We start from the raw sequence: 27,793 nt of genomic DNA on the forward strand, positions 1-27,793 counted from the left end.
CAATTGCTTCCATGGCCTGAAATCTGGATTTTGGCCTGTTTTAATGCCGTTCCCCCCCCCCTTCCGCCCATCAATGTGCGATTTTTTTTTTTGTCTCCACTTCTCCCACCTCCGGGTAAAAAAGGTCTTCTGCGGGAAACTGCTGTCGACTGCATTTGCGTGTACAGACAAGGCTGTCTAGTTCCAGTAAAAAGACAAACACGAATCCGATTTGAGTCTCCATTTTTGTCACCCGTCTCGCTCCAGGTCGCGGTTTCTCGTCTTGCGCGTTTAAATCCTCCACCCATCCATCAACGTCTGACCGTCAAGACCCTCCCCCCCCCCCGCTCGCTTGGCGCATGCGCACGACCCGCCCGCCAGGGGAGCTCTCCCGCAGACGGTCGGTGCTGGAAGCGTTTGGACCGGGCGCGATGGAGGAAGAGCTGAAATGTCCGGTGTGCGGGTCCCTGTTCAAGGAACCGGTCCTGATGCCTTGCTCCCACAACGTGTGCCTGGCGTGCGCGCGCAGCATCAGCGTGCACACGCCGGACGGGGAGCCCGCCGGGGCCGTGCAGCAGAGCCGCGCGTCGGCGGCCGGCTCGGACTACGACTACCTGGACGTGGACAAGATGAGCCTGTACAGCGAGACGGACAGCGGCTACGGCTCGTTCACGCCGTGCCAGCTCAAGTCGCCCAACGGGGTGCGGGTGTTCCCGGCCCCGCAGCGGCTGTGCTCGCTCACCTGCCCGCTGTGCCACCGCAGCGTCTCCCTGGACGAGCGAGGGCTGCGCGGCTTGCCTCGCAACCGGCTCCTGGAGGCCATCGTGGCGCGGTACCGGCAGAACCGCGGCGCCGCCTGCGCCTCCGCCTCCGCCCCCTCCTCCGGCGCGGCCAAGTGTCAGCTGTGTGACCGCAACCCGGTGGACGCGGCCGTCATGTGCGAGCAATGCGACGTCTTTTACTGCAACGCCTGCCAGCAGAGGTGCCACCCGTCCCGCGGTCCGCTCGCCAAGCACCGCCTGGTCCCGCCGCCCCAGCAGCGGCCGGGCCAGCCGCCGGCCACAGCGCGCAAGCCTGCGACGTGCGCGGAGCACGAAGCGGAGAACTTCGTCTTGTACTGCTGCAACTGCAGGGCGCCCGTGTGCGCCAAGTGCGCCGAGGAGGGACGCCACGCCAAACACGACGTCAAGCCATCGCCCTCATGTGGAAGCAGCACAAGGTAGGCCCGTCGAGTGTCGGGATCCCGGTGGGTGAATTAATACAAACACCGTTCTTAACTGCGAGTCAGCCGCCGTAAACCGAGACCGTGGGAGGCGCCGTATGTCGGATACTACGTCAAGAAGTTTCTTACACTTCTGCATAAATTGGTCGTAAAAATGTAGCCTGACCATCTAAATCACAGGAATAAACAAAAAAGTCTGCTCAAATCATGCCACACAAACATTTGTTTTAGAGAGGAGCCCCCCAAAAAAAGTCAGACATGACAGCTTGCACGTGGACCCTTCGCACTGCAATGGCAGCATTCGAGCGCCCCGTTGTTGGCCGCGAATGTCGGCGGCGGAGAAAAGCAAAAGGAAGGAAGGATTTTAAAAAAAAAATAAAGTTTGACTTGAACGCCTGCGTGTGCACAGCTCGCTGTGCTAAGCTTTATGCGGCTATATTTTTGGCAAAAACATAAAATTATGGGTAAATACAAGCAAGACGATAGACATGTTTGTGGGGCGTGGTTTCAGCGCATTCATTGGACACGCCCACAGCACTTGAGAGCAGAGACAACGGCTTGATTTGTCACAATTTGGAAGCCTTTTAAAAAGATACACGGTGATTAATTTTTGAAGATTTCAAATTTAACTCAGTCACTAACTGTGTGAAATTGAGAAGACGGCAGGTCGATTTAGTAAGGTTCAGCTTTATGATCTGCATGTACACAAAGCCACAAATTTAAACACGCGATGCAAACTTTTCCCTTCATCCTTTTTCCCCATTTTCCCTTCCCCAATCACATCTTTTTTTTTGGTCCCCTCCTTCTCCCTCCCTCCCTCCCTCCCTCTTTCAGTCACTCCCCCCCAAGCCAGAGGCCCCCGTAAATGGACCGTGAAAATCCCATCAGGGGAACAGGGAGGTGAGGGGGCGTCGATAAGTAATGAGCGGCGTCTGAATAAGACGCGCTGGCTTAATACGGCGCCCGTTCACGTCGACGCCGTGCCAGCGGTGGCCTCGCTTTGCTGCTCGGTTCCATCCCGTGGCGACATGCAATTATTCTCAAGTCGTGCTTTTAAGTCAAATACGTTTTAAAAACATCCAACATTTGTGTTTTCAAAATCATCAGACATTTCCAACTCATCCAAATACAAATGCGAAAAACATCCAATTTTGCCTTAGTCATACTTTTAAGTGAAATATTAATAATTCCTTATTCTTTCAAGTAAACGTAGAAAACATCCGATTGTTCTTTAGTCATGCGCTAAAGCCAAGTAAATACATTTCAAGCGTAATTTCAATGGTCTCTTCAAATTGTTTCCTTTCTTTGTCATTATTATTATTAGTCAATGTCTGATGTGTTTGAGCATAATTACATGCCTCATAGTAGAACAATTAGTACACTGGGTGACTATTATTTGATGTACTGTCCCTCCCACTGTTAATTAATACTGAATCCATCCGTCCATCCATTCATTTTCTTTGCCGCTTATCCCCACGAGGAGTGCTGGAGCTTATCCCAGCTGTCAACTGGTCGCCAGCTAATCGCAGGCCACATAGAGACAACTAGGGGCAACTTAGAGTGTCCTATTCATGTTGCATGTTTTGGGGATGTGGGAGGAAACCGGAGTGCCCACCCGGAGAAAACCCACGCAGGCACGGGGGAGGATATGCAAACTCCACACAGGTGGTGCCGGGATCAAACCTGGGTCTGCAGAACTGTGAGGCCAACGCTTGACCAGCTGAATCACCGTGCCACCTTAATACTATGTAAAACTGCAAATGATGACAAATGACATATTTTGTTTTTGTCCGTTTCTTAACTGTCGACAGCGAACGACGAGCAAAGATATTTCAATGTGGATGTTTCCATCCAACGCACACATTTCTGAATTCTGAGTATGAATGTGCGGAGATCAATTCAGAAATTTAGCTCAAAGTTAACCCGATGCTGTTGCCTTGGTAACACACGCAGAAAGAAGTGCGGCCGCTAACGTTCCAGATAGCAAGACCGACGCAGGTCGGCCTGACTTCATGTAAAGTACGTTGCAACTTAAAAATCGCTGAGACAAGAAAAAAAAAAAAAAAAAATCATCCCGCAACGGCTCGTATCTCGAAAAACTCTTCAGTTGGGTCCCTCGTAAGTCGAGGCACCATTAAAGTAGATCTAATATATGATCGCAGTTGAGCAAATTCAGGAAATGCGCAATTACTAAATGCGGTACACAAAATAAAAATAAAAATAAATCAAAATACTGCTTTTGTTGAACTGTTACTCCGGAAGAGACGCGCACGCACTGACAGTGCAGCACCTCAAGGCCGTTCTGCTGGACTTGAGCGCGGAATGTAGGTTAATGCGCACTTTGTTGCACTTGCTCTCCTCTTGCACATGACCTACACGCAACACAAAAACGTGTGTTGTGTGTCACTGCAGCCCACCAAATATAGCCGAGCGTGTGTGTGATGTATTTTGGGGAACTCTACGCCAGACCTCGTAGAAGGATATACGCCAGCGGCGGAACAAGCGATCGTGGGCCATGGTTACCATGGTTACGAGCCACCGTAAATTCACGCTCCCTTAAATCTTTCGAGTTCTACTGAGGAAATTGCGTCGTAATCGCGAATGGCTGGCGTGTGGGTGTGGAGGTGTGCTGGGAAAAGACACAAAATGGAGGCAGTGAAGCATCGCGAGTGGAGGGGAGATGAGAGGAGGAGGAGGAGGAGGAGGAGGAGGAAGGGGGCGGACAGCAGATTGTTTTTGACCTTCCGCCTGATGAGACGCGTTAATGCCGCAACGCACAGCTGCCGCCGAAAGGACGTCGAAGATGTTTATCGCCGTTACCGCTCGGCGTTTACTGCCAAACGAAACATAAAACTAAAAAGTACAACTTTTGCTTTTAAATACGACCGCGTCGCCAAGCTGTCGAGTCCGCTCGCTTCGTGCCGACGCTAAATAGGGTCCGTGTTGCGGCGCTACGACCCTTTGAGCGGCAGATTGAACACAAACAGTGCAGCAAGACATGTAGACAGACAAAACAAAAAGGACTCCAGTTATGCGTTCTTGAACTTCTGCATAGAATGATGAATTATTAGTCCTGTACTGATGAGCTGAGAGGAGTTGAGCTTTCTCAATGAACCGTATATCCACCTGTCTGTCCTATATTGCCCCCAGGTAGCCTAGAAAGAGCAGCACAGCGGCCATTCAATAGATGGCGTTACAAAAACAACTGGATTCCGAGTCTTTGTTACTGGGGGGGGGGGGGCTTTAAACGAGATGTGGCCACTGACACCAGAGAGAGAAGTCAGAACAGAAGCATAAATATGCAAATGAGGAGAAATAAAAGATGTCTGGCCAGGGCTCGTAAATGATGGGACTGACCCACCCCTCGGGTGTCGTTTTCACATTAAGGTCAAGGATTTGGGAAGGACGTTGCCCATTTCGGCTCTAGGAGCACCCTCGACATCTCTGCACTACTTATCTTAGATCTGCTTGGCTGTGCTACAAGTTCCGCGTAGCGTCAAGCGCGTTCAGTTGTACGAGACGGGACGAGCGCCCGTGGTCGGCGTGGTGAAATGACAACGCGTCGATGCGAGAGACGGACGGGACTGAAAGGTCGAGAGGAGGAGAACAGTCGGCGCGCTGGTTGGCAGCAGCGCTGTTGAATAAATCAAACAAACCCCACGATGCAGAGGTGATGAGGTTCCAGGAAAGCGCCCCCCCCCCCCCCCCCCAAGTACTCAGTCATCCCCTCGTTAGCATCATCTTGGCGAGAACCCCGGCGTGGGCCCGGCAGCTCGGTGGGCCAGATGGTCTCCACGGCAACGAGCGCTGCTGGAGGGTACGCTCGATTTGTGACTCATCACGTCATCCCCGGGGGGCGCACGGTAAGGACGGTGAACCCCCCCAATTCACCGTCTTTACTGTCAGCGTTTGTGCACGTGCGGCGGGGGATTAAGAGTATTAAGTGTGCACGTGATGATGGAATAAACAATTGAAACACGTGAGAACCCGAACACATCTCCAGAGAAGCCATAAAAGTCGTCGAGAATTGCGAAAATGTACGAATAGGCGCGATTTAATTATGTAGCTACGTACGTGAAGGCGCGTGCGTGAGGGACTGACGATGAATAAAACAACATATTTTTTTTTTTTATGAAGGGTTCGCCACCTCTCGCGAGGCCTTCACTGTTTGCGGTAATTCCGAAAATCGTACGGAAAGCCTCGTATTAAGTCGCTTTTTCGTGGTGTGTGGCGGAAGAAGGAGCAGGTGGACCGAGTGGGAGGCGCCGGACTGGACTTGATTTATCACCAGTGTGTGTGTGTGTGTGTGTGTGTGTGTGTGTGTGTGATTCCTTTCTCAATGAGATGCAACAGCACCCAACCCCCAAAACACACAACTACAAGTACACGCATACATGCATGCATACAGTACGTCTGTCCGTTCATGCATCTGCTTCAAAGGGTAAGCGATAATGTCATTTCTATTCCATAAATTCAACAACTCAATCGCGGCAAAAAGTGCGTAAAACGTTGCTTAGCATCCATTAAAAGGACTCGCGGTCAAGTCTTTCAGTTGGTCTTAATTAAGGGAAGTGCTTCAGTGCATCGGACCACAGAGGAGTAAATCTATTTTGTCATATTCACGCAGTTTTATTAATTAATTTTTACAGACCGGTGAAATGATTTAGTCACATTTTTTTCCCCCCGCTTTCTTTTTCCGCAGTGTCAACTCTCGCAGGCCCTCAACGGCATCTCGGACAAAGCCAAAGAAGCTAAAGAGTTCCTGGTGCAACTCAAGAACATGCTGCAGCAGATCCAGGTAACAAGACGACAAAGATCACAAAACGATTCACGCAAGCATCTTTTTGTGACTGCACGATACTCGACGCGGTCACCTCGTCGTCGTCGTCGCGTGGCGAGCGTTAAGTCGCCTGCGAGGCATCGTTTGTCACGGGCCAAATTTCAATCGCTGCCTGTTGAATTAAACAAAGTCACGTGAGGGATTAAAACGCCGCATCTCAAGGTTAATTATTCCTTTTTTTGGGGGCGTGGGGGGGTGGGGGGGGGCATGCCCTTTGCTGCCAAAGTAAGCTTTTTACTCTGTTTTTTTGCACGGCAACAAACACCTGCAATGCATTATGAATAGACAAAGAAGGATTAAATATGTATTATGCAATGACGGTACTCTGCTGTGAATTCAACAGTAGGAGATTCATTTGACAAAATATGTCACATTTTGTCGCTACATTTTTAGAGATTGTATTTAAAGACCCTGTAAAGTGAATTCAAAGATTTGTCTGTAAGTTGTTGAAGACATTTCAGTTTTCCCGGTTATTTTGGCGGTGTGGCTAAAAGTAGCTTGGGTTGCATCAGCGGTTAGCTTCGAAGTTCAGCTAGCAAGCTATGCCTACAACCCAAAAAATGCTCATCTTTGGATCGTCATCTGGCGTTGTGGGTGCAAGCATGTCAACCAGAGACGGGCAGAACACCGGGGGGGGCTCTTCACCGGGGCTTTACTCACCCCTGACAATGAGGCGCTCTAAAATGGCCAAACAAATCTTCTATCCTCGATATTCCTTTTTTTGCGTACACTCGCGGCCGACGACGAGGCGCTCACAATCGGCCGTGCCGGCTACCCAAAGGTAAGGTGAATTTTCGATGTTTAGGCATTGCTAGCTAGCAAACTGCGTATCGCGCTGGATAACCACACAGTAGTAGACTCATGACGGGGGCCAAGCGGGTCACCGGGCCCTTTTTAGCCACGCCCACAAAATCAGGAAAAGTCAAATGATGAAAAACCGCAACACATAAACAGTACATGCCCGCAATTTAGTATCGGTCTTTGCTCACGTTCAGCGATTATCCTCACATGAAGAATGTTTTCAGAAACCTCTCAGAGTTTTTACTAAGCACCACTCACAAAAAACAATGTTGAATACAATATTTACCATTTTTAATCACATTTATGTTGATTGATTCACAACTCTAAGCATATTTTTTTTGTGATAAGTGCCACACAGACGTTAGGTAAAGACAAAAAAGCGATTTTGACAAAGTGGCACCGCAGCTGAGGTGGTTTTCGTGTTCCTTGCGCGCGACAGGAGAACGGCGTCGAGTTCGAGGCCTGCCTGGTGGCTCAGTGCGACTCGCTCATCGAGGCTCTGACGCGACAGAAAGCCAAACTCCTGACAAAAGTCACCAAGGAGAAGGAATACAAACTCAAGGTAAGCGCGTTTCCATCTTGCGACAGACAAAGAGTTGTTCAACACGGCGATCCGGGAGAATAATTACGCCAAATTTGACCATTTGGCGTTTTCTTCGGTTAGCGAAGGCCTGCCGTGCCGCTAGCAGGTGACGTGGAAGCGTGCCACCGCCGAACATCGCACACCGGCAGCGTTACACGACGTCAACTCTTCCGGGCCGTGCAATCCATTTTGACTGGATTATCTTTGCCCCCCCCCCCCCCCCCCACTAAAGTCACTTACTGTTACTTTAATCTGCTTTTGTAGATCGCAAAACAGACAGATGTTTGCCCCGTTCGCCCCCAAAAAAAACTGCCTATTCTGATCCCTTAAAAGCGACGCGCTCGTCTTTCAAAGAATTCTCACGAGTGGTTTACGGCGTGATCTAGTTTGAGTGCAATTTCAAAACGCCGCATATTGCTCGGAGGCTCCTTCACGCCGCTCATAATATTCTTGCTGACAGGTGAATAATCAAGCGTGATCCCATTAGCCGTCAAATTAACGCGCGTGACTCCAGTTAATTAAAACCGCTTCTCATTCCTGGATGAGAGTCGTTAGACTCGGAAAGAAAGAAGCCGGTTTTTTGTTTCTTTTTTTAAAGATGAAAGAAAATGGAGAAAAGCGTCGTTGTTGATTTAAAGACGCCAAATAGGCCACTTGTTTATATAATATACGTACAGTCGTGTTCCATATTAAAACTAACAAGTAGCCAGCTAAGTTCTGCTCAAAATTGGTTGAAAAGTGTGCAATACTTCTGGAACTTTGGGATATTCCGCTCAACCGTGCAGTTTTTGCTGAAGCTCAAACACCGCTTAGTCCAAAACGTTCACAAGTGATTAGCCTCAAACGGCGCTAACAAGCGACGACACCAAACATAATTTCCTCCTTGACGTGCGGAAAATGTCATTTCGTGCTCTGTTTTCCACCTCGCTCGAGTCCTCAATATTTCATATTCACGCGCGGGAACTTGCGTGGGCTGTGCGGCAGGTGGCGCGGGACCAGATCACCCACTGCACCGTCAAGCTGCGGCAGACCACCGGCATGATGGAGTACTGCCTGGAGGTGCTCAAGGAGAACGACCCCAGCGGCTTCCTCCAGGTGAGGTCGCAGCCGCCACGGGTGGCCCGCGTACCAAAAAAAACCCCAAAACCACCAGGAGAGGCTGTTTTTTTTTTTTTAGGCAACTAGGCAACAACGAGGCATTTCTAATCGAAGTTGCTCTGGGCAGATCTCGGACGCCCTGATCAAGCGCGTGGCGTCGTCCCAGGATCAGTGGGTCAAAGGCAACCTGGAGGCCAAGGTGGGCCCCGACTTTCAGCTGACCCTCAACACGGACGCCCTGCTCCAGACCATCCTCCAGCTCGATTTCTGCCAGGGCAAAGGTAAGCGACGCCGAAGCCTCCGCGAGCGCCTACCGAAACGACTTCTCCAAAGGTGGATTTCGGATACTCGCTGGCACACTCATCGCAACCGCACCAAAAAATAAAAAACTGATTTCGTGAATTATACCTCCGCTGTCTCCGATTGGTTGTTTTTGGTCGAGCTCTATAAAATCAGGGCCCCGAACGAGATGGGCCCAGACATGGTCGCTCGACCTTTTCACAGATCAGATTTCTCAAGTCATCGTGAGAATTTTAACAAACATGACAAAAAGAGATTTTGAAATTGCAAATTCCCTTCACCGGACCAGGACGTCGTTGTCGAGCAAGCGCCGTTTAAAATCTTTCATGATACAAAATAGTACTCGAAGCGACCGATTGCAATTTTTAGCGCGAACCTGCCAGATCTGCGGGCGAAACGTAACAAATTATGCTCCATAACGCCGCACAAAAACACAAGAGTCTGACTAGGTGGGGTGCATTGTTTTATCCACACTAGCAATGAATAATTTTCGGATGATTGCGTCTCAATAGACGGTGAAATAAAACATTGGAGTTTTTGGCATTGCTTTATGTCGTGACATTTTCACTGTCATCATTTTGAATCTGGCCATTTTTTAGATGAAATTTGGGCACGTTGCGGCAATACGCGCGTGTTGATGATCTTAGTGTGTGCGTCATCACCCAAATGCAAATGATATTCCCAGACGTGCAGGAAGCTCCCATATTGAAACAAACGCAGCAGGCGGCAGGCAGCGCCGAAGCCGACACCGACACACAAACTCCACGAGGTATTATGACTTCTTTTCACAGACTTGTGGTCCCGACCCAAACCCCCCACCCACCCAATCACCTCTCACTCCGGAAGCATTCCCGCTACATCCCGGTTGGAAACGTGCCCCGTTCTTTCCGTCCCTGAAACCCGCCCACGCATGTTTTTTTCTTCTTCTTTTTTTTGTAATTATCACCACGCTAAAAAGCGCTTCAGGTCGGCACTTCCTTCCCTGGAAAGCACCGAAAAGAACCGGCAGTACCGAGATTTATAGCCTCGGGTAGTTGTGTGTTCTCTTTGAAGTAGAAATTGGAAAGGAAACTGTGTCACCCCCAAAAGTACAAATCCAAAGCTGTGGTTTAGTTTGTAGGCCGGGAAACAGAACTACGGTGGCTATAAATGGACATTTTGTCTTAAAATATGCATTAAAAAAATAAAATCAACTGAACTCGATGTACGTCCTGTTTGTCTTGACTGCTGCCTTCCCTCACCTTGTTTTTTTAAAAATATCCCCACAAATGAAACTGTTTGTTTGAATGTATTTGTACAACTTTTCCAGTCTTTTCGGCACGCTAGCTGATTTTATTCCACTACGTCGATTATCGCAGAGGATGATAATTTGGTACAGGGAGTCCTCGGTCTACGACTGAGATCCGTTCCTACAGTAGCGACTTAACTCGAATTTCGACTTAAATCGGATTCCACCGTTAAACTCAGAATTTACATCAAAATACTTTGTATAGAAAACAAATGCATTGAAATAAACAAGTTGAGGTACTTAGCATTACGGCTGAGAAGTGGATGGGGAAGAAGAAGGGGAGGCTGTCCTTCGCTATTGCCAAGGAACCTGGTCCTCAATCCTCTCCATCTCGACAAGTATCAAAGAAGCTTGTTTTGTGATCATTGAATCCGGGATAGGAACGGAACCCTTCACACGTGCTAAAATACGGGCTTTGTCTTTAATAATTGTCACTACGGTCGACCGACTGAAGCCTTGGTGGTGTTGGTGTCTCTTCTTTTTACGATCTTGAGCTTGGTTTCCACGGTCATGGATTTTCTTTTGGCTGCAGAACCATTGCTAAATGACAAAGCTTTCTTCTTTGGGGCGCTAATGTCGAAAAAAAAGAGGGCGAAAAATCCGAAGATGCTCCCGGCGTACAAACACCGACAAGCATTAGCCAGAAAAAAAAAAATGGCGGACGGGGGACGGGCGTTCTAAAGTCGAAACCGTCTGAATGCGAGGACTCCCTGTATCGCGAGCTACTCACACCTTTCGTGAATGTTCAGTTTCTGCAAACGTAGCGGGCTGCTGATGTTTAAAATCAGCACTTTCTCTTGATCAAACTCTGCTTTAATCCTCCGCTAATTCCCGATGTTTGCCCCACGAACGACCCAAAGTCGATTTCGTAACCCACTCGATCCACTTGGTTTACACACAACCAACCCAGCGTGTCTTAGATCTGTCGATTTTCTCCACGCCGGACAGTAAATATGGCGACTTTCTGACCGATTATTATCCCCCGTGACCTCTCCCCAGTGGAGTCGGGACCCTCGGTGCCACCGGCTCCCCTGCTGCAGCTGGAGAAGTGCTGCAGCGGCAACAACAGCGCCACCCTGGCTTGGAGGGTGCCGGCGCCCCAAGCGGCGCCCATCGAGGGATACATCCTGGAGCTGGACGACGGCAACGGGGGGCAGTACAGGGTCAGCCGTGCGGCCGCTCCGAAGGGATCCGGCCCATTTGACACTGGGGCGGTGCCCGCCAGATCACTTGATCAGAAATCGGAATTTCGATTGTATTTGTTACGTCAAAGTTAATTTAAATGAATGAAGACGGTACGTTTGATTATCGCTGAAATTGGATTTAGGATCGATTTTGGTGTCGGCCAAAACTCCAGGAGTCAACGTCGCCGTCGGATGGGGACATCAGTAAAATCACGAACCGCTGTCTTGCCTTAAAATTAAGATTGCATAATACAAATTGCCGATTGTTGTCAAATGCCGCCGCTTCCCGTGTAAAACCCAACTGAACTCTCTTGGCGGAATTTAACGTTTTGCATTTGGGTGCAGGAGGTGTACGTGGGGAAGGAGACGCTGTGCACGGTGGACGGCCTCCACTTCAACAGCTCGTACAACACCAGAGTGAAGGCCTACAACGCCGTGGGCGTGGGCGCCTACAGCAAGACCGTGGTGCTCAAGACCTCCGACGGTACGAAGCGTGAGCCCACCCCCCCTTCTCACCGCACCCGTCCTCACAAAAAGCGCAATCAATCAAATTAGAGAGACATGACCTCAAGAAATGTACAAAACATTAGTTGCTAACATTAAGTTCACACCGGATTTGACCATCATTCCCAATTGCTTATGTTAAGCCGGTTTATTTGTTCTTCAAAGAAACAAAACTCAGTCCCTTTTGTAATCTAAGTAATTACAGGCCATCCATTTTGGAACTAAATCCGACTACACGCTCAACAGGGACACAATGAGCTCGGGCAAAATGCGTTTTTTCTCGCCCGCTAAGCCAAAACGCATCCTGATTGACAGAAGACGACGGCCAAAGAAGCCGAAGAGGGATGAACGCTTATCAGGCCGTAAAATAACTGCAAGTCCAATCTCGAGCGCTCGCACAGCAAAAGCGTCTCTGACGTCAGCGCCGGCGGTCCAGAATGTTCCGCCAGACAGCTCGTTGACTCCGACAAGCGCCAGACTGGGATTTCACTCCTCTGCTCTCTCCGAGACGTTGCGACGGCTGCGATCACCACTTCCATCTTTCTCCGCAGTGGCCTGTTTCGCCTTTGACCCCACTTCGGCTCACCGGGACATCGTCCTGACCAACGAGAATCAGACGGTGTCGTGTAACAGCTACGACGACCGCGTGGTGCTCGGGACCGCCGCCTTCTCCAAGGTGACCTTTTAACCTCCCCCGAGGAGTTTAGGATTTAATTGCTGCTGTCAACTAGCAGTAGAAACTACTACAAACAATTTCCATAAAACTGCAAACATGTTAAAAAAGTGGTTAAAGTTATGAACCAACCAAAACGAGTCTTACTAATACCGCATCGCTAATCAAATCCGTAATCAAAGGTTTCGGCTCAGGGACTAGGGACTAGGGACTCAGGGTGTACAATTCCTGTTGGATCTCAGGGGATCCACTACTGGGAGGTGTGCGTCGATCGCTACGACAACCACCCGGACCCCGCGTTCGGCATCGCCCGCATCAACACGGTGAAGGACATGATGCTGGGCAAGGACGACAGGGCCTGGGCCATGTACGTGGACAACAACCGCTCCTGGTTCATGCACAACAACTCGCACACAAACAGGTTCGGCCCGAATGCCCATCCGTGGGAAAACCACGACACCGGCGAAAGACGCTAGGCCAGCCTTTCGCGATTTTTGTGTGCGTGCAGGGCAGAGGGGGGTATCTCAAAAGGCTCGACGGTGGGGGTCCTCCTGGATCTTACCAAACGCACTCTGACCTTCTTCATCAACAAGGAACAACACGGTCCCACCGCCTTCGAGAACCTGGACGGCGTCTTCATGCCGGCCGTTAGCCTCAACAGAAACGTGCAGGTGAGCCCCCTTTTGAAATCGTTTTGGAGAATTCAGATCCCAAATTCAGTTTGAATGAGCGACGAGGGGAACATTTTAAGGGATCCTTTATAAATGAATTTGTCCAAGAGATTTTGCCATCTTGACTTTCAAAGTTGTACACACTAAACGGTTGGATTGCCAGAATTTTGTGGCTTGTCTCAGCGTGCGGGTTCCGTATGGCAGGGAGCTTTGACAACTTGCCGTGAAACACAAAAAGTTGTTTGAAAATTCAGCATCTGAGGCCAATTTTGCATGGCGACATGAAATTTTGTCGGCATGTCTGTCGCGGGTTGACCCACAAGCACCACAAGAACCCATAATAATGGCATTCTGCCATTTTGGTTTCAGGATCAGTTTTTGCCATTTCCAGGGCTCGGCCGTCCGGAAGCAAATGCGCCAAAGATTATGGCCGACTGCGACCCAAAATGTTGAGTTTCCGTCATCGCAAGGGCATGAAACAAAGCGGCAATTTTTCATTACTGCCGATAAAACACAACAATAAAACTCAGCTCCCAATCCAGTTGGACTACGCCACCTGAACTTTGGTACCTGTCGGTATGTCGGTTGTGCAAACCTACAAAAAAGGTCACCAAGTCTACTGTTTTGGTTTGAAGCCATTATCGTCTTCCACACGTGTTTTGTTAAGGCTGTCAAATTTGAAGCTGCTGGTCTACAAGACGTGATTAGTATCATTTCTAGACCCAAGGACATTTTCTGGACTTTTCCAGTCGTACTTCAACTTGCAGATTCCACCCGATTGCCGCCAAATCAGAACCTCGTACACGACGGAACTCGCTTAACGTCTTGCGTGTGATGGATAACGTCATTTCCTTTTCCGTCTGGCTCCAGGTGACCCTCCTGACAGGCCTGGAGGTCCCGAGGCTCCTCAAACAGTAGACGGCGCCTCCGACAAACGGACCGACCGTGGCAACAACCTGGTCTTCTGAAGGTTCCTCGGCGTCTCTGCTCCGTCATTTTCTAACAGATTATTGTAGATTTAACTTCAAGTCCGTCAGCTCGACACTTAACGGTCCCTGGCACCGGTACCAGTCCGAAGGCCGACACACACAAGCGCAATTGTGTACGCGCACTCTGCAGGGCTTCGATTTGTCATTCGGCATCAAGATCCAACAACACGGTGCCTTAAGGAGGCAAAAAAAATTAAACGAGGAAGACATTTTCAGGTGACAGCCGCGAAGGACTTCAGTTCAAGCGCTGACTCAGGTTGTTAGCGCCATGAAATATTTACAAATTCAACTGCAGCAGCAGCTGCGATGTCACTCGAGATTCGGCGAGGAAAAAATGTCTTCGTGGGGCCCGTTTTCATTTGTCCACCACGCGAGAGAAAAATACAACTTTCAGTCTCGATTTAGTCAGAGGCGACGAAAGTAGACATTTTGCAAAATCCAAATTTTAGTTTGGCTTCATTTCACGCTGAAAACAAGTTTGTTGATGTAGTTGAACGTTAGTGTGACGGATAAACTCTTCCCATTGATGTCAAAAGAAGCTCCGCTTCCCCCCCCCCCCCCCACCCTTTGGGCCACTGTGTTACTTGTTTGTTTACACCAGATGCAGAAATGAGCCAAACTATTAGCGGGTTCTGGGTTGGAGCTCATTGTTAGCCTCAGCGCCGACAAACGGGCACTCCAAAAGAGCATTTGCAGTTTTCCCATCAGAAGACGACGAATTAGAGCATAAAATGGGCTTTACGTGCTCCCGCTGACGACTCGCCAACCATCCAAGAGAAAATATGTGCAGAACAACGGCGCCGTTTGCGAGCGAGATGAAACGAGGCCGAGCGTCTTTCTCCCTCCCTCAAACGGCATCGGTGATGCGTTCGCGCTGAGCCCTTTTTAAGATCTCAACACAAAAAAAGAGAATATTTCATACACGAGCTTGGGACGGAGGTTTCATTTTTTCGGTCACCTCATTCTAATTTTATCTCACCCTCCCTGCAGTGTTGCCTTCAAATCAACAAAAAGCGGCTTCACATCAAACACGCCGCTGCAAAACATCACTGTGACAATGGCGAACAACACTTTGAATAATTGGAAACAAGTTTTCACTTGACGTGATCGCTAATAGCTCGCATGAGAGTCTGCAGAATTTCACCCAAATGACTTGACCGGCGTTCCTGTGTTTGGGCACAGTGTAAATAATAATTATAATAAATATGCTAAGAACCCTAATGAGACAAATGTGAGCATCAGGAAAGTTTACAAAGTATTTTTTTTTTTTTTGCCCTGCACCTCCACCTGCAATTGTTGTAAATAGCCTCCTGCAATTTGTGCTGTATTTTCTGATTGTTTATTCTTTTCCTGCCAAATGCTACAAAAGCGCGCCCTCTGGTGTCTGGAGGAGGAGGTACAGCCACTCCGACCTCAGCCACTTGTTGAAATGTGCTGACTGGTCAAAAGCCATTACCGTATAGATACATATAATTGGTTGCTTTTTTTTCCCAAGTATATACATATTTATCCTTTGATTTACCCTAGTCAATGCTATGAGAGGCAAAAGGTATGCGATTATTTTTTTGGAATGAAGTATTACAGTTTTCATATATCATCTTAGCTCCACTCACAACACGCCCGACATCTTCAAATATCGACAAAAGTATTAACTCAGCTGCTTTGACTCACATCTGAGTTGATGTAAATAAAAGATTCTGGGTTACATATCATGTCTGCGCACACAAATATTTTTTCCCAAATTAGTGAGACTGTTAAAACTCGTGGAAAACATTCATAAAATATTTTAAGATGTCAGAACTGCAAAAGGCGGAGCGACGTCATATGAAACCCAGCGGATTAAAAATATGACGCCACTAAAGTTCATGTGTGAGTAAAGCCATGCGAGAGAATACTTTTGTTCCAACATATTGTACATATTATATGGATAAATGTCTGGAGACACACCTCTTCATCGATTATTTAATCATTTATGGGTTGGACTGCAACCTTCTCGAGACTTTTTCATCTCTTTTTTTTGGAAGCCGGCGACCTTTTTTTTTTTTTTTTTTTTTTTAAATTTCGTGTCCGTCACGGCACATTTGCTCGGCCACATCCGAGCCAGAACTTCTTCTCAGGTCTGACACCATCGACCGACGGCGTTCCTCCTCGCGAGAGTGGGGAGGGAACGCCACCTTGTCAACTTCCGGAAATTTCTGCGAGCGGCTTTGTGAAAGGCCTCCCCGGGGATCGAAATTTGACCGACAAAAGCCCAAAGCTGTGATTTGCCGACTTCAAAAAGTCGCTCGCCGTGGCGACCGCTTCGTGTGTGTGTGTGTGTGTGTGTTGTCGAGTAATTGTGCGACATTTTACCTCACACTCGCCCACCCATGAATGTCTTAAACTTTACATATACAGTATATATATATATTTCAAAGTACGGTGCTGGGTGCGTGCATGTCCTGATATTGAAAAGGATTTATTGTTTCAAATCTGTGAATATTTTTTTTTTTTTTGGGGGGGGGGGTGTTACGTCGCCCTCCTCTTCAGTTTCTTCCGTGTCAAAGTTGCTGCTGTTTCTATTTCAAAGTGGAAAAATACGATAAGAGCTCAATTAGCATTTACTTCCTTGTTGCCGTTTATTCTTCAAAGTTCACGCCCCTCGTTTACACACCCTGCCCCCTCCGCCCATTCTCTTGCCAAGCTGGGAATGTTTTGTATGACTAAATGGTTTGTACATGAGGACAGGAAAAAGACAAATACCCGTGCAAATGATATCTTATTGGTTGTTTATAAAAAGACAAATAAATGACCTTTGATGAAACCAAGATGAAGGAAGAGTTCGCTGTGGTGCATTTTTCTGGACTCAGTCTTGTTTCTGTCCACTTTTGTTTGTTTGCAACGTTTGTATCCTCCATTTTCGGTGAAGACACGTCCGTTAGTTTCCTCGCGTTCCGCAATACGGCATCCATATTGTCCATCCAAATAAAGCAGGTCATTGGCCCGTGGACACGGTTCTGGGGGAGTAGGTGAACGGACTTGTTCCAGATCCATCATAAAACCTTTATTAACTCTTGTTCCCAAATGTCACACTCGTCCACGTCTGTCCGAACGGTTAATGAGTCCAACCCACTGGAGACGCGTGACGGCAGCGGGGGCAGGAAGAAGCTTTTGCATATTCCATATTTCTATCAGCAGATGTCTCGCGAAATTTGTTGATGTCACGTACGATGATTTCAACACGGGCTTTACTTTTTCACCGTTTCTATATCCATATATGTAAAATAATGGGGGTCCGTTGTAGTTCTGATGACTTCTAGTTTATCGTTTTAACTCACTTAATTAGTTTTATAACAAAACTTAGCGAATCTAACGTTAATGTCTCCTTTGATGACACACCAGCCCGTCGGCATGAGCGCACCAACCTCATTTGCGTAGCGTCGTGCCCTTGATGTTCCGGATCTCCCTGTGGCTGAGGACCAACATGCCGTTCTTGAAGCGGCCCACCTGGCCCGTGGGCTCCGAGGACGAGCCCGCCGTCCTCATCTTGTCCTTGTCCCTGCTTGAGACCGGACACACGCGTCAACCAATGGGACGTCCCTCGCTCAAATGTCGTCCAGCATTACGCGGTGAACAAATGCTGTAATGTGCATGCCAGGCCAGTAGTTGGCGGTGTCATGATGTGATGTGCCGATTTTCAAACCTTTTTTTTTTGTTTATTTGTTTTGCATAAAACTAGCTGTTTCTCTTCTAAACAGTTCTGAAAGTCTTGTCTCCATGTTAAACTTTTCAAAAGACAAAGAAAAATGCTCTTGATTTCACTTCTATCTTGTTTGGGCGCACAAAGTGACAGCTTTGGCGTGTAAACTACAGCAGTTTTTTTTTTTCTCCAAATCAAATCATTTTTAATGCCAACGACAATGAAAGCTTCATTCACAACTAGGATTTTTTTGCGTGGTCCCATGCTGCAATATAAAACAAATTAAAAATGAAAGCGCTCAACTGTTACAGAGGGTCCAACTTACAATTTTGAAGTGACAAAAGCAGAAAAAGCAAAAAAGGAAATACCATTTGGGTACATACATACACCGCATCTGTGTAAAAGCCGCAAGCGCCCACATTGAAACACGAGCTATTTACAGAGAAAGACGGTACATAGAGAGTCTAACGCTAGCGCCGCGCTGACGCTAGTACCGCACTAACGCTAGCACCGCGCTAACAGGGCTGGTTGGAAAAAAAAAAAAAAACAAACAAACCGGTAAAAATCATTGAGACACGGCAGTAACACGCTAGCGCAGCGCGAACAAAAAGTCACTTCCTCGGCACATATATTCCACCGGTCTCACTCTTACCTTTTCGCCTCAAGTGCCCCCTTGCGGCCGTTACAAATAATGCACAAATTAGCTGCATCACTGCATAGACCGCAGGGTTGAAAGCGTGTGAAAGAAAAAAGTCGCGGTTTATAGGCCGGAAATTAAGGTAAATTACATTTTTACATTAGTTCCAAATCAAGACGGTGATTTACCAAATAACGTTGGTGAGGTGATTTGAAATAAAAGATAGTAAAGCATTACTAGAAACAGAGTCACAAAAGCAAACATCCACAAACCTTGTATTCTTCTTCTTTTTTTTCAGGTCCTGCAAAACCGAGACAAGCAAAGCAAAGCAAGAATTACATTTTTTGTTTGTTTGTTTTTTTTTTTGCACTCGTGGACCACTCGAGCATCTTACCGGATGCGGCTCCTTCTTGGCCTTCTTCTCTTTGATTTGCTGCTGCAGCACCTTGTAGTTCAAATAATTCCTCTTGGGAGGCTACGTGGGGGAATCAACAGCGAGGGGGAAAAGTGGGATGAGAGGCGATCGCGCGTAATCTAACGGCGGAAGGTCTTCTTACTCGGGCGCCCAACATGATGGCTCGCTCCTCCTCGAAGACTCGCTGACGCTCCTTTTTGTACCCCGTGATGCCAAAGCGATGCACCTCCAGTCGAGCCTAACGCAAGCAACATGTTGACATAATGGGTTGGATCAAGTCATAGAACTACAAGATTATAATAGAAACACAGCAAATCACCCAAAAAATATTTTGAATAACATAAACTCATCGACCTTCTCCAAACTGAGACCCCGTTGCGGTGCACTCTGCTTCTTGTCCGAGGTGTCCAGCGGCTGGAGATGAAGACCAGAAGAACAACATGAACCGCGCGAGCAGGGCAGCCATTGTGAAGCATACCTATTAATCTGGCCAACGAGGGCACGAAAGAAGGAAGCCAAGAAACGTACGGGGGTTTCAGCTACTGCGGGCATCTGTTTGGTCTTCCGTTGCCTCTTGGCGGGGTCCTGGAAGCTCACCACCTCCACCCGTTTCAACGGCTCCGCAGCTGATCCTGTCGTTGGGGCTACGTTATTAGTTGCTCCTTTTGTACTTTGATTCTGGACCGTCATCTCTGTGGGATCTTGTTCTCCTCCTCGCTCTTCATTGACGCCGCACACAACTTCAGGAACATCTTCGGGCTCGCATCTTTTCCGTTTTTTCGCTTTCTTCTTTTTCGTGGCTCCACTTCCTGTGCAGATAATTTCACTGGAACTCATTACACTCTAGCTGGTTTATTTCACGTGATATTACAGTCAATTAAGATGCTATCTGTTGACTATTTTATTCTTGATGAATAGGATTTAAAACAATCTTTCATACAAAGACAGATTCTACAGATAATTCAAATTGACTGCACAAACTTGAATTGATTCTAACAGTTACTGGTTTGGCAGGTAACATGAATATAATGTTTCTGTCTTTCACTGAAGACAGAACTATTTGAGAATATTTCCAGTAGATAGAATGAGATTCAGATGATTTGGAAAATTCGAAGTTAAACAAGGTCTCAACCGATTACTCCAATATTTAAATAGCTGTCAATTTATTTGATAATTAATTACTTGTCGACGCCCGGGAATTCTAAATCCCAAACATAATATTAAAACGTCATTTTGAAATTACGACAAATTTTATTCAGCTAGGCGTTGGAAATGATCAAACTAGCTGCTTCTACAGACTAATAAAAAAAATCACAGCCTGGACATAAACATTCATCAACAGTGGCGGAGAACTATTAGTTTTGCGGAATGAATAGTACTAATAAAAACAATTGAAAAGGACGAATTAGCCAACAAGCTAGCTAGCAAGCTACACTCGACTTACCAAAGTCGTACAACGTATCCAAAACCTGTTCCAGAAACTCATAATCCTTGTCCGCTTTTCCGTTCAAGTCGGGCTTCATTTTTATGATTACTTTATCCGTGAATTCACATGAATATTCAGAAAACTTTGACACAACTTATCGACGAGTCATTCAAGGTTCCAAACGTAACGTCACACGCGTAGCGCGAAAACGAAAAGTGCGGCTTGGTCCTCGGCGCTTTCCGTAGGAGCATGGCTACTTGCCGGAAGTGGTGAGTGGCTAACGCCCATGTGAACTTTCTCCTCTGGAGGTTGAGCTCACGCTTGAGTTTCATCAACTGAGCAGCCCGTAAAAAAAAAAAAAAAAAAATCGATAAAAGCCTCGCTGGATGCAGCGTGGCTTCCTCGCCTGAGGAAGGATGACCTCCAAAGCGGTTTACACGGTATGTGAACGCTTTCCTATTAGCGTGCAAGCTCAGCTAACATGTGTGTGGCATTTGACATTTGACATCATGCTTCTCCATTTAGCAGGATGACTCTCTTCAACACCAGCCGTACTCTTATAATAAGAAATTTTGATGGCACACAACGACAAAAGTGCACGCATGCCACAACAAGTCGCATACACACAAATGTATCTGTTAACAATTATTTATTCGTCATAAATATTTTAATTACTAGATTATAATCTTTCCACAGGTCTCCAGGTCCAATGTTTCTGTTTCAAATATATATTACATATATATTACATTTCTGTTCACCTTCACTTTAATTTGTTCCATATTTGAAATATATTGTTTGTATATAACCACCTTCTATATATAGACTACTATTTTTTATAGAACAAACCAAAATAGTACTTTTAAAGTGTCCATTTTTACGCAACTGTTTTGTTTTTGATCTAGGTTTCGTACAACATCGTACGTTTGTGTCGATTGAAACGTTGCATCATCCAGAATGGACGAGGCCTCGATTGGAGATCGTACCGCAGCTCGCAGGAACGCCCACAACTCAACGGTTGTGCACTTCTCGCGTCTTTTTCCGCAGCGTCGAGATCTGCTGCTGAAAAAGCGAGATGACTTCGAAGACATCCTGGAGGAACGCCGGAACTCCAGCGACCTCCGCTACGCCGTCAAGTGCTACACGCCCGTCCTCTACAAAGGCTTGACGCCGTGCACGCCGGACGTGCTCAAGAGCGCCGTGCTGGACGCGGATCCCGTCCGCTACGTCGTCTGTCAGGTGAGCGTTTGGAAATATTGTGACTTGAAATCAACGAATACCCGCCTTGATTAAAAAGAAGTGTTGTTTCCTCCAAGGTGGCGCTGGAGAGCGGCAAAGCGGCAGACGACGTCCAAGCGGAGGCGTCGGCCATCTTGGACGAGATGGCACACCGCCTGCAGCTCGGCACGGTTCGCTTCTTCGCCTTCGCCCTCAGCAAGGTGTTCAAGGCCTTGTTCCGGAGTGTCTGCGTGAATGAAGAAGGCATCCAGAGAGTGAGAGCATCACATCATAATTCATAATAAAAGTGGGCATTTTACAGGGCTAAAGCGATTTTGATTACTCACCTCGACCTCCCAACAGCAGATCGTAATTTGATTCACAAGAACAAAACAATTCATTTTTGCCGTCTACGGCTTTATTTGATCTAAAACATGAAACTAGTGCAAGGCTACTTTTAGTCCATCACATATAATAATTATTGCTACCTGGAAATGGGTGAAACTTGTCAAGGTTCCAGCGTAATAAGCGAGCCGTCTCGTCGTTAGCTCCAGCAGGTCATCCAGGAGCACCCGGTGGTTCTCCTCCCGAGTCACCGCAGCTACATGGACTTCCTGCTCATGTCCTACATCCTGTACACGTACGACCTCGCCCTGCCCGTCATCGCTGCCGGCATGGGTGCGTCGTCGTCGTCGCGGGCTCGGAAACCGCCCGGCGCTCACCACTGCGTCTTTCCCCTCCTCCCGCAGACTTCATGGGGATGAAGTTTGTGGGCGAAATGTTGCGAATGTCGGGCGCGTTCTTCATCCGACGCTCCTTCGGCGGCGACAAACTGTACTGGGCCGTCTTCTCAGAGTACGTCAAGACCATCGTCAAGGTGACAACACAGATCGGGATTGTCATTTTTTTTCCCTTCACGTCTCTTTTCACGAGCGACATTGCGTTTTTTTTTCCAGAATGGGTACGCACCCGTCGAGTTTTTTCTCGAGGGCACGCGAAGTCGAACGGCAAAATCTTTGACGCCAAAGTTGGGTAGGAGGACGAAATCAGCTGAAGGAGGAGAAATACCGATCAAACCTTTTCTAATTTTTTGGCCGCGTTGCCGCCAAGGTCTGTTGAACATCGTGATGGAGCCGTTCCTCAAGGGCGAGGTCTTCGACGTGTGCTTGGTGCCGGTCAGCATCAGCTACGAGAGGATCCTGGAGGAGGCGCTCTACGCTCGGGAGCTCCTCGGAGTGCCCAAACCCAAAGAGTCCACGTCGGTGAGCGGCTCCAAACTTTTATCTACGTGTTTTTCTTTAACATGGCGGTTAGTTCAGAAAACCCCCGATTAACCATTGGCGGACGACAGGAAGTGGACAGATTTTTGTCGTTTTGAGATTTGAAAAACACAAAGCAGAATCTTAACTCTCGAGTGCACAGCGAAGGGAGGCCAGAATCAAGATTTTTGTGCTCCCTTTTACGTGTTGCAGTCAAGAGACCACCTGGACACGTTTGAGGGAGGGCTGGCTGGCTGACTCCAAAGTGAAGCGCATTACAGTAATCTGGCCAAATGTGTTGAAGAATTTGGTTGTTGCCTAAGAAAAAAGATAGACTCCAACTTTGGGGTGTTTTCATTTCAGGTTTTGACTCTTTGACCTTTCAAACTGAAACGTGTACAGTTTTCGCTCCGTTACAGTGCCTCTAAAGATCTGACGAACATTTCCGTCCGCGATTCTCGTTGATTCCAGGGTCTCTTTAAGGCTCGGAAGATCCTGCGCGAGGACTACGGCAGCATCCACGTTTACTTTGGTCAGCCCGTGTCGGTCAGGAGTTTAGCGCACGGCCACGTGGACCGCTGCCAATTTAACCTGACGCCCAGGTAACGAACATTACGATACGCCAAGGGTCCAACTGTCATCGTTGGAGACTTGCGTCCTGTTTAAGAGAGTGAAAAGCCGCCAGTAACTAAAATTCCCCCCCTGCCCCAAAAGGTTGATAATTGCGTAGAGATGCCACAAGATGGTGGCAAAACGCTACTTTTCAACGCGATCAAACTGAAGCTCTGTCCTCATCACAACATACTTTTTTGGCACCAAAATAATTATTTTCTATTGGGCAAAGAGGTGCTTCAGTGAATAATGGAGGTGAAGTCCCACCTTACCCCCCCAGAAATTGGCGATTTGGTGAATTTGTAAAAGAAAGTGCGCGTGCATCGACGGCTCCAACAAATGGTCTGAACGGCTAAGTTTTGTTTGACTTTTGACCTTTTGTTTACAATTTTTGAATTTTGTTTTAGGCACATCCCGGCGAGGCCCACCGAGGAGATGGTGCGCTTCGTGAACGGCGCCGCCTACAGGCTGGTGAGGGCGCAGGAGGAGAACTCGGTGCTGAAGCCGTGGGTCCTGCTGGCGACTCTGCTGCTGCAGAAGCAGGACGCGGCGGCGGCGGCGACGGCGCTGGACGAGCTGACTGAACGGGCCGTGTGGCTGCGCGACCTCTCCCGGCAGTGCGGCGCCTTCCTCCACTGGCCCGGTACGGTGTTGTCGCGGCGACAATGTGCACAGTGTTGCCGTGGCGACAATGAGACCATTCATGCGCGCACAAGCCTTTTTCTTCTTCTGTAACTTTTTATTGACCCTAATGTTTGAATCGGTGAATGAAGACAAAACAAGAGATGAATTCCAAACATGCTGACGGGGAAGAAAACCAAACGCAAGGTTCCGGGATGATCCGTTAGATGGTTTGGCTTGTTTAAGACAAAATACCATACATGCTGGATTATGTCAAAAATAGCCGCTCTCATTTTGGGATGATTTGGGGCCGTTTTTTTTTTTTTTTGCTCGGTGCCAGCAAAGAAAAAGAACAGACTTTGTTTCGGAAGTGATATGAAGCCGAGCAGTCCTCAACTGTGATTGATTAGCGAGGTTGCGTGTTCATTTTCCCGTTTGCCGGCTTTGTTCTTTGGACGTTTTGATTGGATGCCACCCGGCGCGTCGTTTGACTTTCTTTGTCCGAATTTGCACCTTCAGACCACCGGCGTCCGTCGGAGGTGGTGTCCTCCAGCCTCGCCCTGCACGGAGGCCTGGTGAGGGTGTCCGAGGGCAGCGTCCACCTGGGACAAGGTTCGTCCGCTACAAACGGGGACACTCGGGTATCGGGACACCAAAGAGGTCCACATTTCCGGCACTTTCTGAAGGTGTCCCAATACTTTTGTCCCCGGCGTGGCTTTTCAGTTTAAATTTGGATGTGCAGTGGTTTCATATTTTTTGTTTTGTGTGTCCCAACGCGCCAGGGCCAGAAGATGGGACGGGCTCTCCGGAGGAGCAGCTCCTGAAGCGGGCGGTGCTGGTGCTCTCTTGCGCCTCCTACAGGAACCAGGCGTTGCACGTCTTCCTGCGGCCGGCGCTGCTCGCCTCGGCCGTCCGCGTCGCCTCGGCCGGGCGGAAGCGTGAGTCACGCGGCTGCTGTCGATATAAAACTTCCGTCCATCCATTTTCTTTGACGCTTATCCTCACGACGAGCCTATCCCAGCTGTCAACGGGCAGGAGGCGGGGTACACCCTGAACTGGTCGCCAGCCAATCGCAGCGCACATGGAGGCAACTCGGGGCAACTTAGAGTGTCCAATTCATGTTGCATGTTTTGGGGATGTGGGAGGAAACACAATGCAAACTCCACACAGGCGGGTCCGGGATTGAACCGGGAACCTCAGAACTGTGAGGTTGTGACGCTTGACCAGCTGAGCCACCGTGCTGCCATTTTCATCCTCAAATGAATTTTTCTGCCCCCCAGAGGAAGTCTTCCAGCGCTTCAGCTTCCTGAGGGACGTCTTCTCCAACGAGTTCATCCTGGCCCCCGGGGCCGCCGTGCAGGTGAGCGCTACCGGAGAGGACGGCGGCGTTTTTAATTCTTGAAGTGTTATCGCCTCGTTTTTATTTGTGATTTTTGCGGGCGCAGGATTTCGAGGAGGCCTGTTACCTGCTGGAGAGGACGGGGGCGCTGCAGGTCGCCCAGCACGAGTTGGCGGCCACGGAGCGGGGGCAGAGGACCCTGGACTTCCTGACGGGCCTTCTGGAGCCCTTCGTCCAAGGCTACCGGGTGAGTGCAAGGAGCTGCCGGAGCTCTCGCGACCCTCCTGAGGATAAGCGGATCGGAAATGGATGGATGGATGGATGGATAAATAAATGCTGTTACTCTTGTGGTATTGTGTTCTATTAAATTGAAAAATATATAATAATATAGAAAATGAAAAGGAGCTAAAAGAATTGTGAATGAAATAATGTGTTAAAAATGACATTAAAATTCCATTTGCTGTTCCATTGAATTCACTCAAAAGAGTAAAATTAAAAACTCAAATTAAATAACGTTAAACTGAATATTTTGTGATAAATTTGGGAAAATTAAAATCAAAATTCACAATGTTTTAGTGAAGTCACGAATTAAAAACAAATGACATTATTTAAGATTAAAGAAAACAAAGACGTTTCACTTGCATTGCTTACATTGGATACAAAAAACAATTCAAATTAAAACTAAATCAAATGTCGATAAAGATACATTAAAAGGACAATTTTAGCAAAATTACCTTAAAATATTAAAAATAAAATAATCCAAGTAAATTTACTTTCAATAATAATGATATAAAACAAAGATGTTTTCTCTTTGGTGTTCCGTGACCGGTTGAATGATTTGTGCGCAGGTGGTTTGTCGTTTCCTTACCGACGAGGCCGCCGAGAGGCTGACGCAAAAGTCGTTCGTCCCCGCCGTCCGCCAGTTTACCATCAAGCATTTGCTGGCAGGTGAGTTTGCCCGTCGCTCCTTCAAAATCCGGCGTACAGACGGCGACGTTGCGTTGACGTGTTGCGGCGCAGGGAGGCCGCGCCACTTGGAGATTCTGTCGTCGGACCTGCACAAGAACGCCCTGGCTGCGCTGCTCCGGCTCGGCGCCGTGCGGAGGTGCGCTCGCTTTCATCACCACTCGGCGCGAGCTGAAACAAAAACAGAGTAACACAGTAAAAGTAACAAATACGGGAGAATAATGAGGAAAAACATTTGTACTTTGTACCCAGCGTGTCCAAGTCGTGCATTTCCATTCACGATCCAAAGTCGCAACTAAGTCACACTTGACCTTTTTCTCAGAACGCAAAAGGACGGCCTGAGCGTCAACAAAGTGATGCTCAACTCTCTGGAAGACACTTTGGGTAAGAACCAGTGAACCTGTGAATCACCCCCCCCCCCCCCTCCCACTTCTTAAAATGTTAACTACAGTACAACCTCGGTTCTCAACCAAAATATGTTCCAGAAGGCGTTTCGAGAAGTGATTTGTTCGAAAACCAAATCGATATTCCCCATTACAATTAATGGAAAATGAAATAATGCGTTCCAAGCCTTAAAAAAATGGGCTTTTAAAAGCTTTTTTTTTTTTTTTAGCTTTTCCTAATAATAAACCGCATCGTAGAAACACGTGTAGTTTAAATACTTTATGTAATAAAATAATTAATAAATATATATTTTTTTTGCTTAAAATGTATGCTTTAGTAGTAGAGTAGGCTAGGCTGGGAGTGCATTGCCGTAGCTGTAGCGACTCAGCCCCGAGCCTTGTAAACTTTTTTCTCTTTACAAAAATGCAGAATAACTTTAAACAACAACAATGAGGGCGGGGGGAAAGCAAAAAAAAAATATATATATATTTTTTTTTACAAAAGGTAACAAAGGCAAAAACTAACTCGTAACTGGAGTTAACGAAATCTTTGAAACGTGACAAAAATGCAGAAATTCTCATGGAACAGAGCATTATGAAAGTTCACGGGAAAACTAAGTTCAACTACTGTATCAAATCTTTTGGGTGGGAGTGACTCACCCCCCTGCAAGTTCTTTTATTTTCCCAAAGAATTTATCTAGTGTCACTTCTTTGGAGCCATGATTTGGGGTCAATAGTCCTCAATAGGAAGAAAAAAACCGTCAGTAAAAGGAGCTACCGGGACACGTCTGCGTACGGAGGCTGCGTCGCGGATCAGCTGCCGGGGCCGCGTACATTATGTTATTTCCGGGTTTTGTCAGGGGGCGTTCGAGTACCGATTTCCATTGGAAAACAGAAGTGTTCGAGAACCGAGTATTCACCGTACTTGAAAATGAATCAAAAAGCGCTCACCTTTGGTGCAGGAGGAGGGACGCTCCCGACTCGACTTGCCCCGGCTCGCCTCTAAATCTGCCAACTGCTGTGAAGAAAAATTCTTTGCATCTTCGCCAAAGGACGTTTTGGACCTTTTGGGGTTTTTTTTTTTTTTCTCATTTGGAGGAGTCGCACTT

The 27,793-nt window shown here is 47.7% G+C and overlaps 3 protein-coding genes and 1 long non-coding RNA gene across 8 annotated transcripts; 2 read left to right on the top strand and 2 right to left on the bottom strand.

Moving 5' to 3' along the window:
• The first annotated feature begins 410 nt into the window (after positions 1-410).
• LOC133496487 (E3 ubiquitin-protein ligase TRIM9) lies at positions 411-16,737 on the top strand. Its single transcript, XM_061812147.1, is given in 12 exon segments — positions 411-1,167; positions 1,170-1,198; positions 5,904-5,999; positions 7,282-7,404; positions 8,410-8,520; positions 8,651-8,804; positions 11,111-11,274; positions 11,641-11,779; positions 12,351-12,475; positions 12,715-12,893; positions 12,981-13,143; positions 14,014-16,737. Coding segments are annotated over 12 exon segments (2,088 nt in total). The 3' UTR covers positions 14,062-16,737.
• Positions 12,268-20,441, bottom strand: c23h1orf131 (chromosome 23 C1orf131 homolog). Of its 4 annotated transcripts, none has more exons than XM_061812153.1 (8): positions 20,308-20,441; positions 19,392-19,672; positions 19,218-19,277; positions 19,006-19,101; positions 18,843-18,923; positions 18,721-18,749; positions 17,537-17,673; positions 12,268-12,397 (listed from the first exon to the last, which is right to left on the bottom strand). In XM_061812153.1, exons 1-7 carry the CDS (start codon positions 20,384-20,386, stop codon positions 17,538-17,540), a joined length of 762 nt encoding a protein of 253 aa, XP_061668137.1. In that variant the 5' UTR covers positions 20,387-20,441; the 3' UTR covers positions 12,268-12,397; position 17,537. The 4 variants fall into 4 exon arrangements, with proteins under 4 accessions (XP_061668137.1, XP_061668136.1, XP_061668138.1 ...); XM_061812152.1 differs by lacking the exon at positions 12,268-12,397 and adding an exon at positions 16,884-17,128; XM_061812154.1 differs by lacking the exon at positions 12,268-12,397 and having other exon boundaries at positions 16,884-17,670.
• Positions 20,442-20,586: 145 nt separating this feature from the next.
• Positions 20,587-27,787, top strand: gnpat (glyceronephosphate O-acyltransferase). Of its 2 annotated transcripts, XM_061812149.1 has the most exons (17): positions 20,587-20,729; positions 21,334-21,525; positions 21,603-21,779; positions 22,053-22,182; positions 22,254-22,381; positions 22,461-22,536; positions 22,615-22,766; positions 23,235-23,365; positions 23,783-24,018; positions 24,516-24,608; positions 24,779-24,934; positions 25,277-25,356; positions 25,442-25,582; positions 26,184-26,283; positions 26,356-26,440; positions 26,624-26,685; positions 27,647-27,787. In XM_061812149.1, exons 1-17 carry the CDS (start codon positions 20,706-20,708, stop codon positions 27,688-27,690), a joined length of 2,007 nt encoding a protein of 668 aa, XP_061668133.1. In that variant the 5' UTR covers positions 20,587-20,705; the 3' UTR covers positions 27,691-27,787. The 2 variants fall into 2 exon arrangements, with proteins under 2 accessions (XP_061668133.1, XP_061668132.1); XM_061812148.1 differs by having other exon boundaries at positions 26,184-26,440.
• Positions 25,239-26,323, bottom strand: LOC133496490 (uncharacterized). Its single transcript, XR_009793801.1, has 3 exons — positions 26,204-26,323; positions 25,463-25,619; positions 25,239-25,363 (listed from the first exon to the last, which is right to left on the bottom strand). It is a non-coding gene; the product is annotated as an uncharacterized LOC133496490 (long non-coding RNA).
• Positions 27,788-27,793: the final 6 nt, after the last annotated feature.

The sequence above is a fragment of the Syngnathoides biaculeatus genome, chromosome 23 (assembly GCF_019802595.1).
Source record: "Syngnathoides biaculeatus isolate LvHL_M chromosome 23, ASM1980259v1, whole genome shotgun sequence".
NCBI lineage: Eukaryota > Metazoa > Chordata > Actinopteri > Syngnathiformes > Syngnathidae > Syngnathoides > Syngnathoides biaculeatus.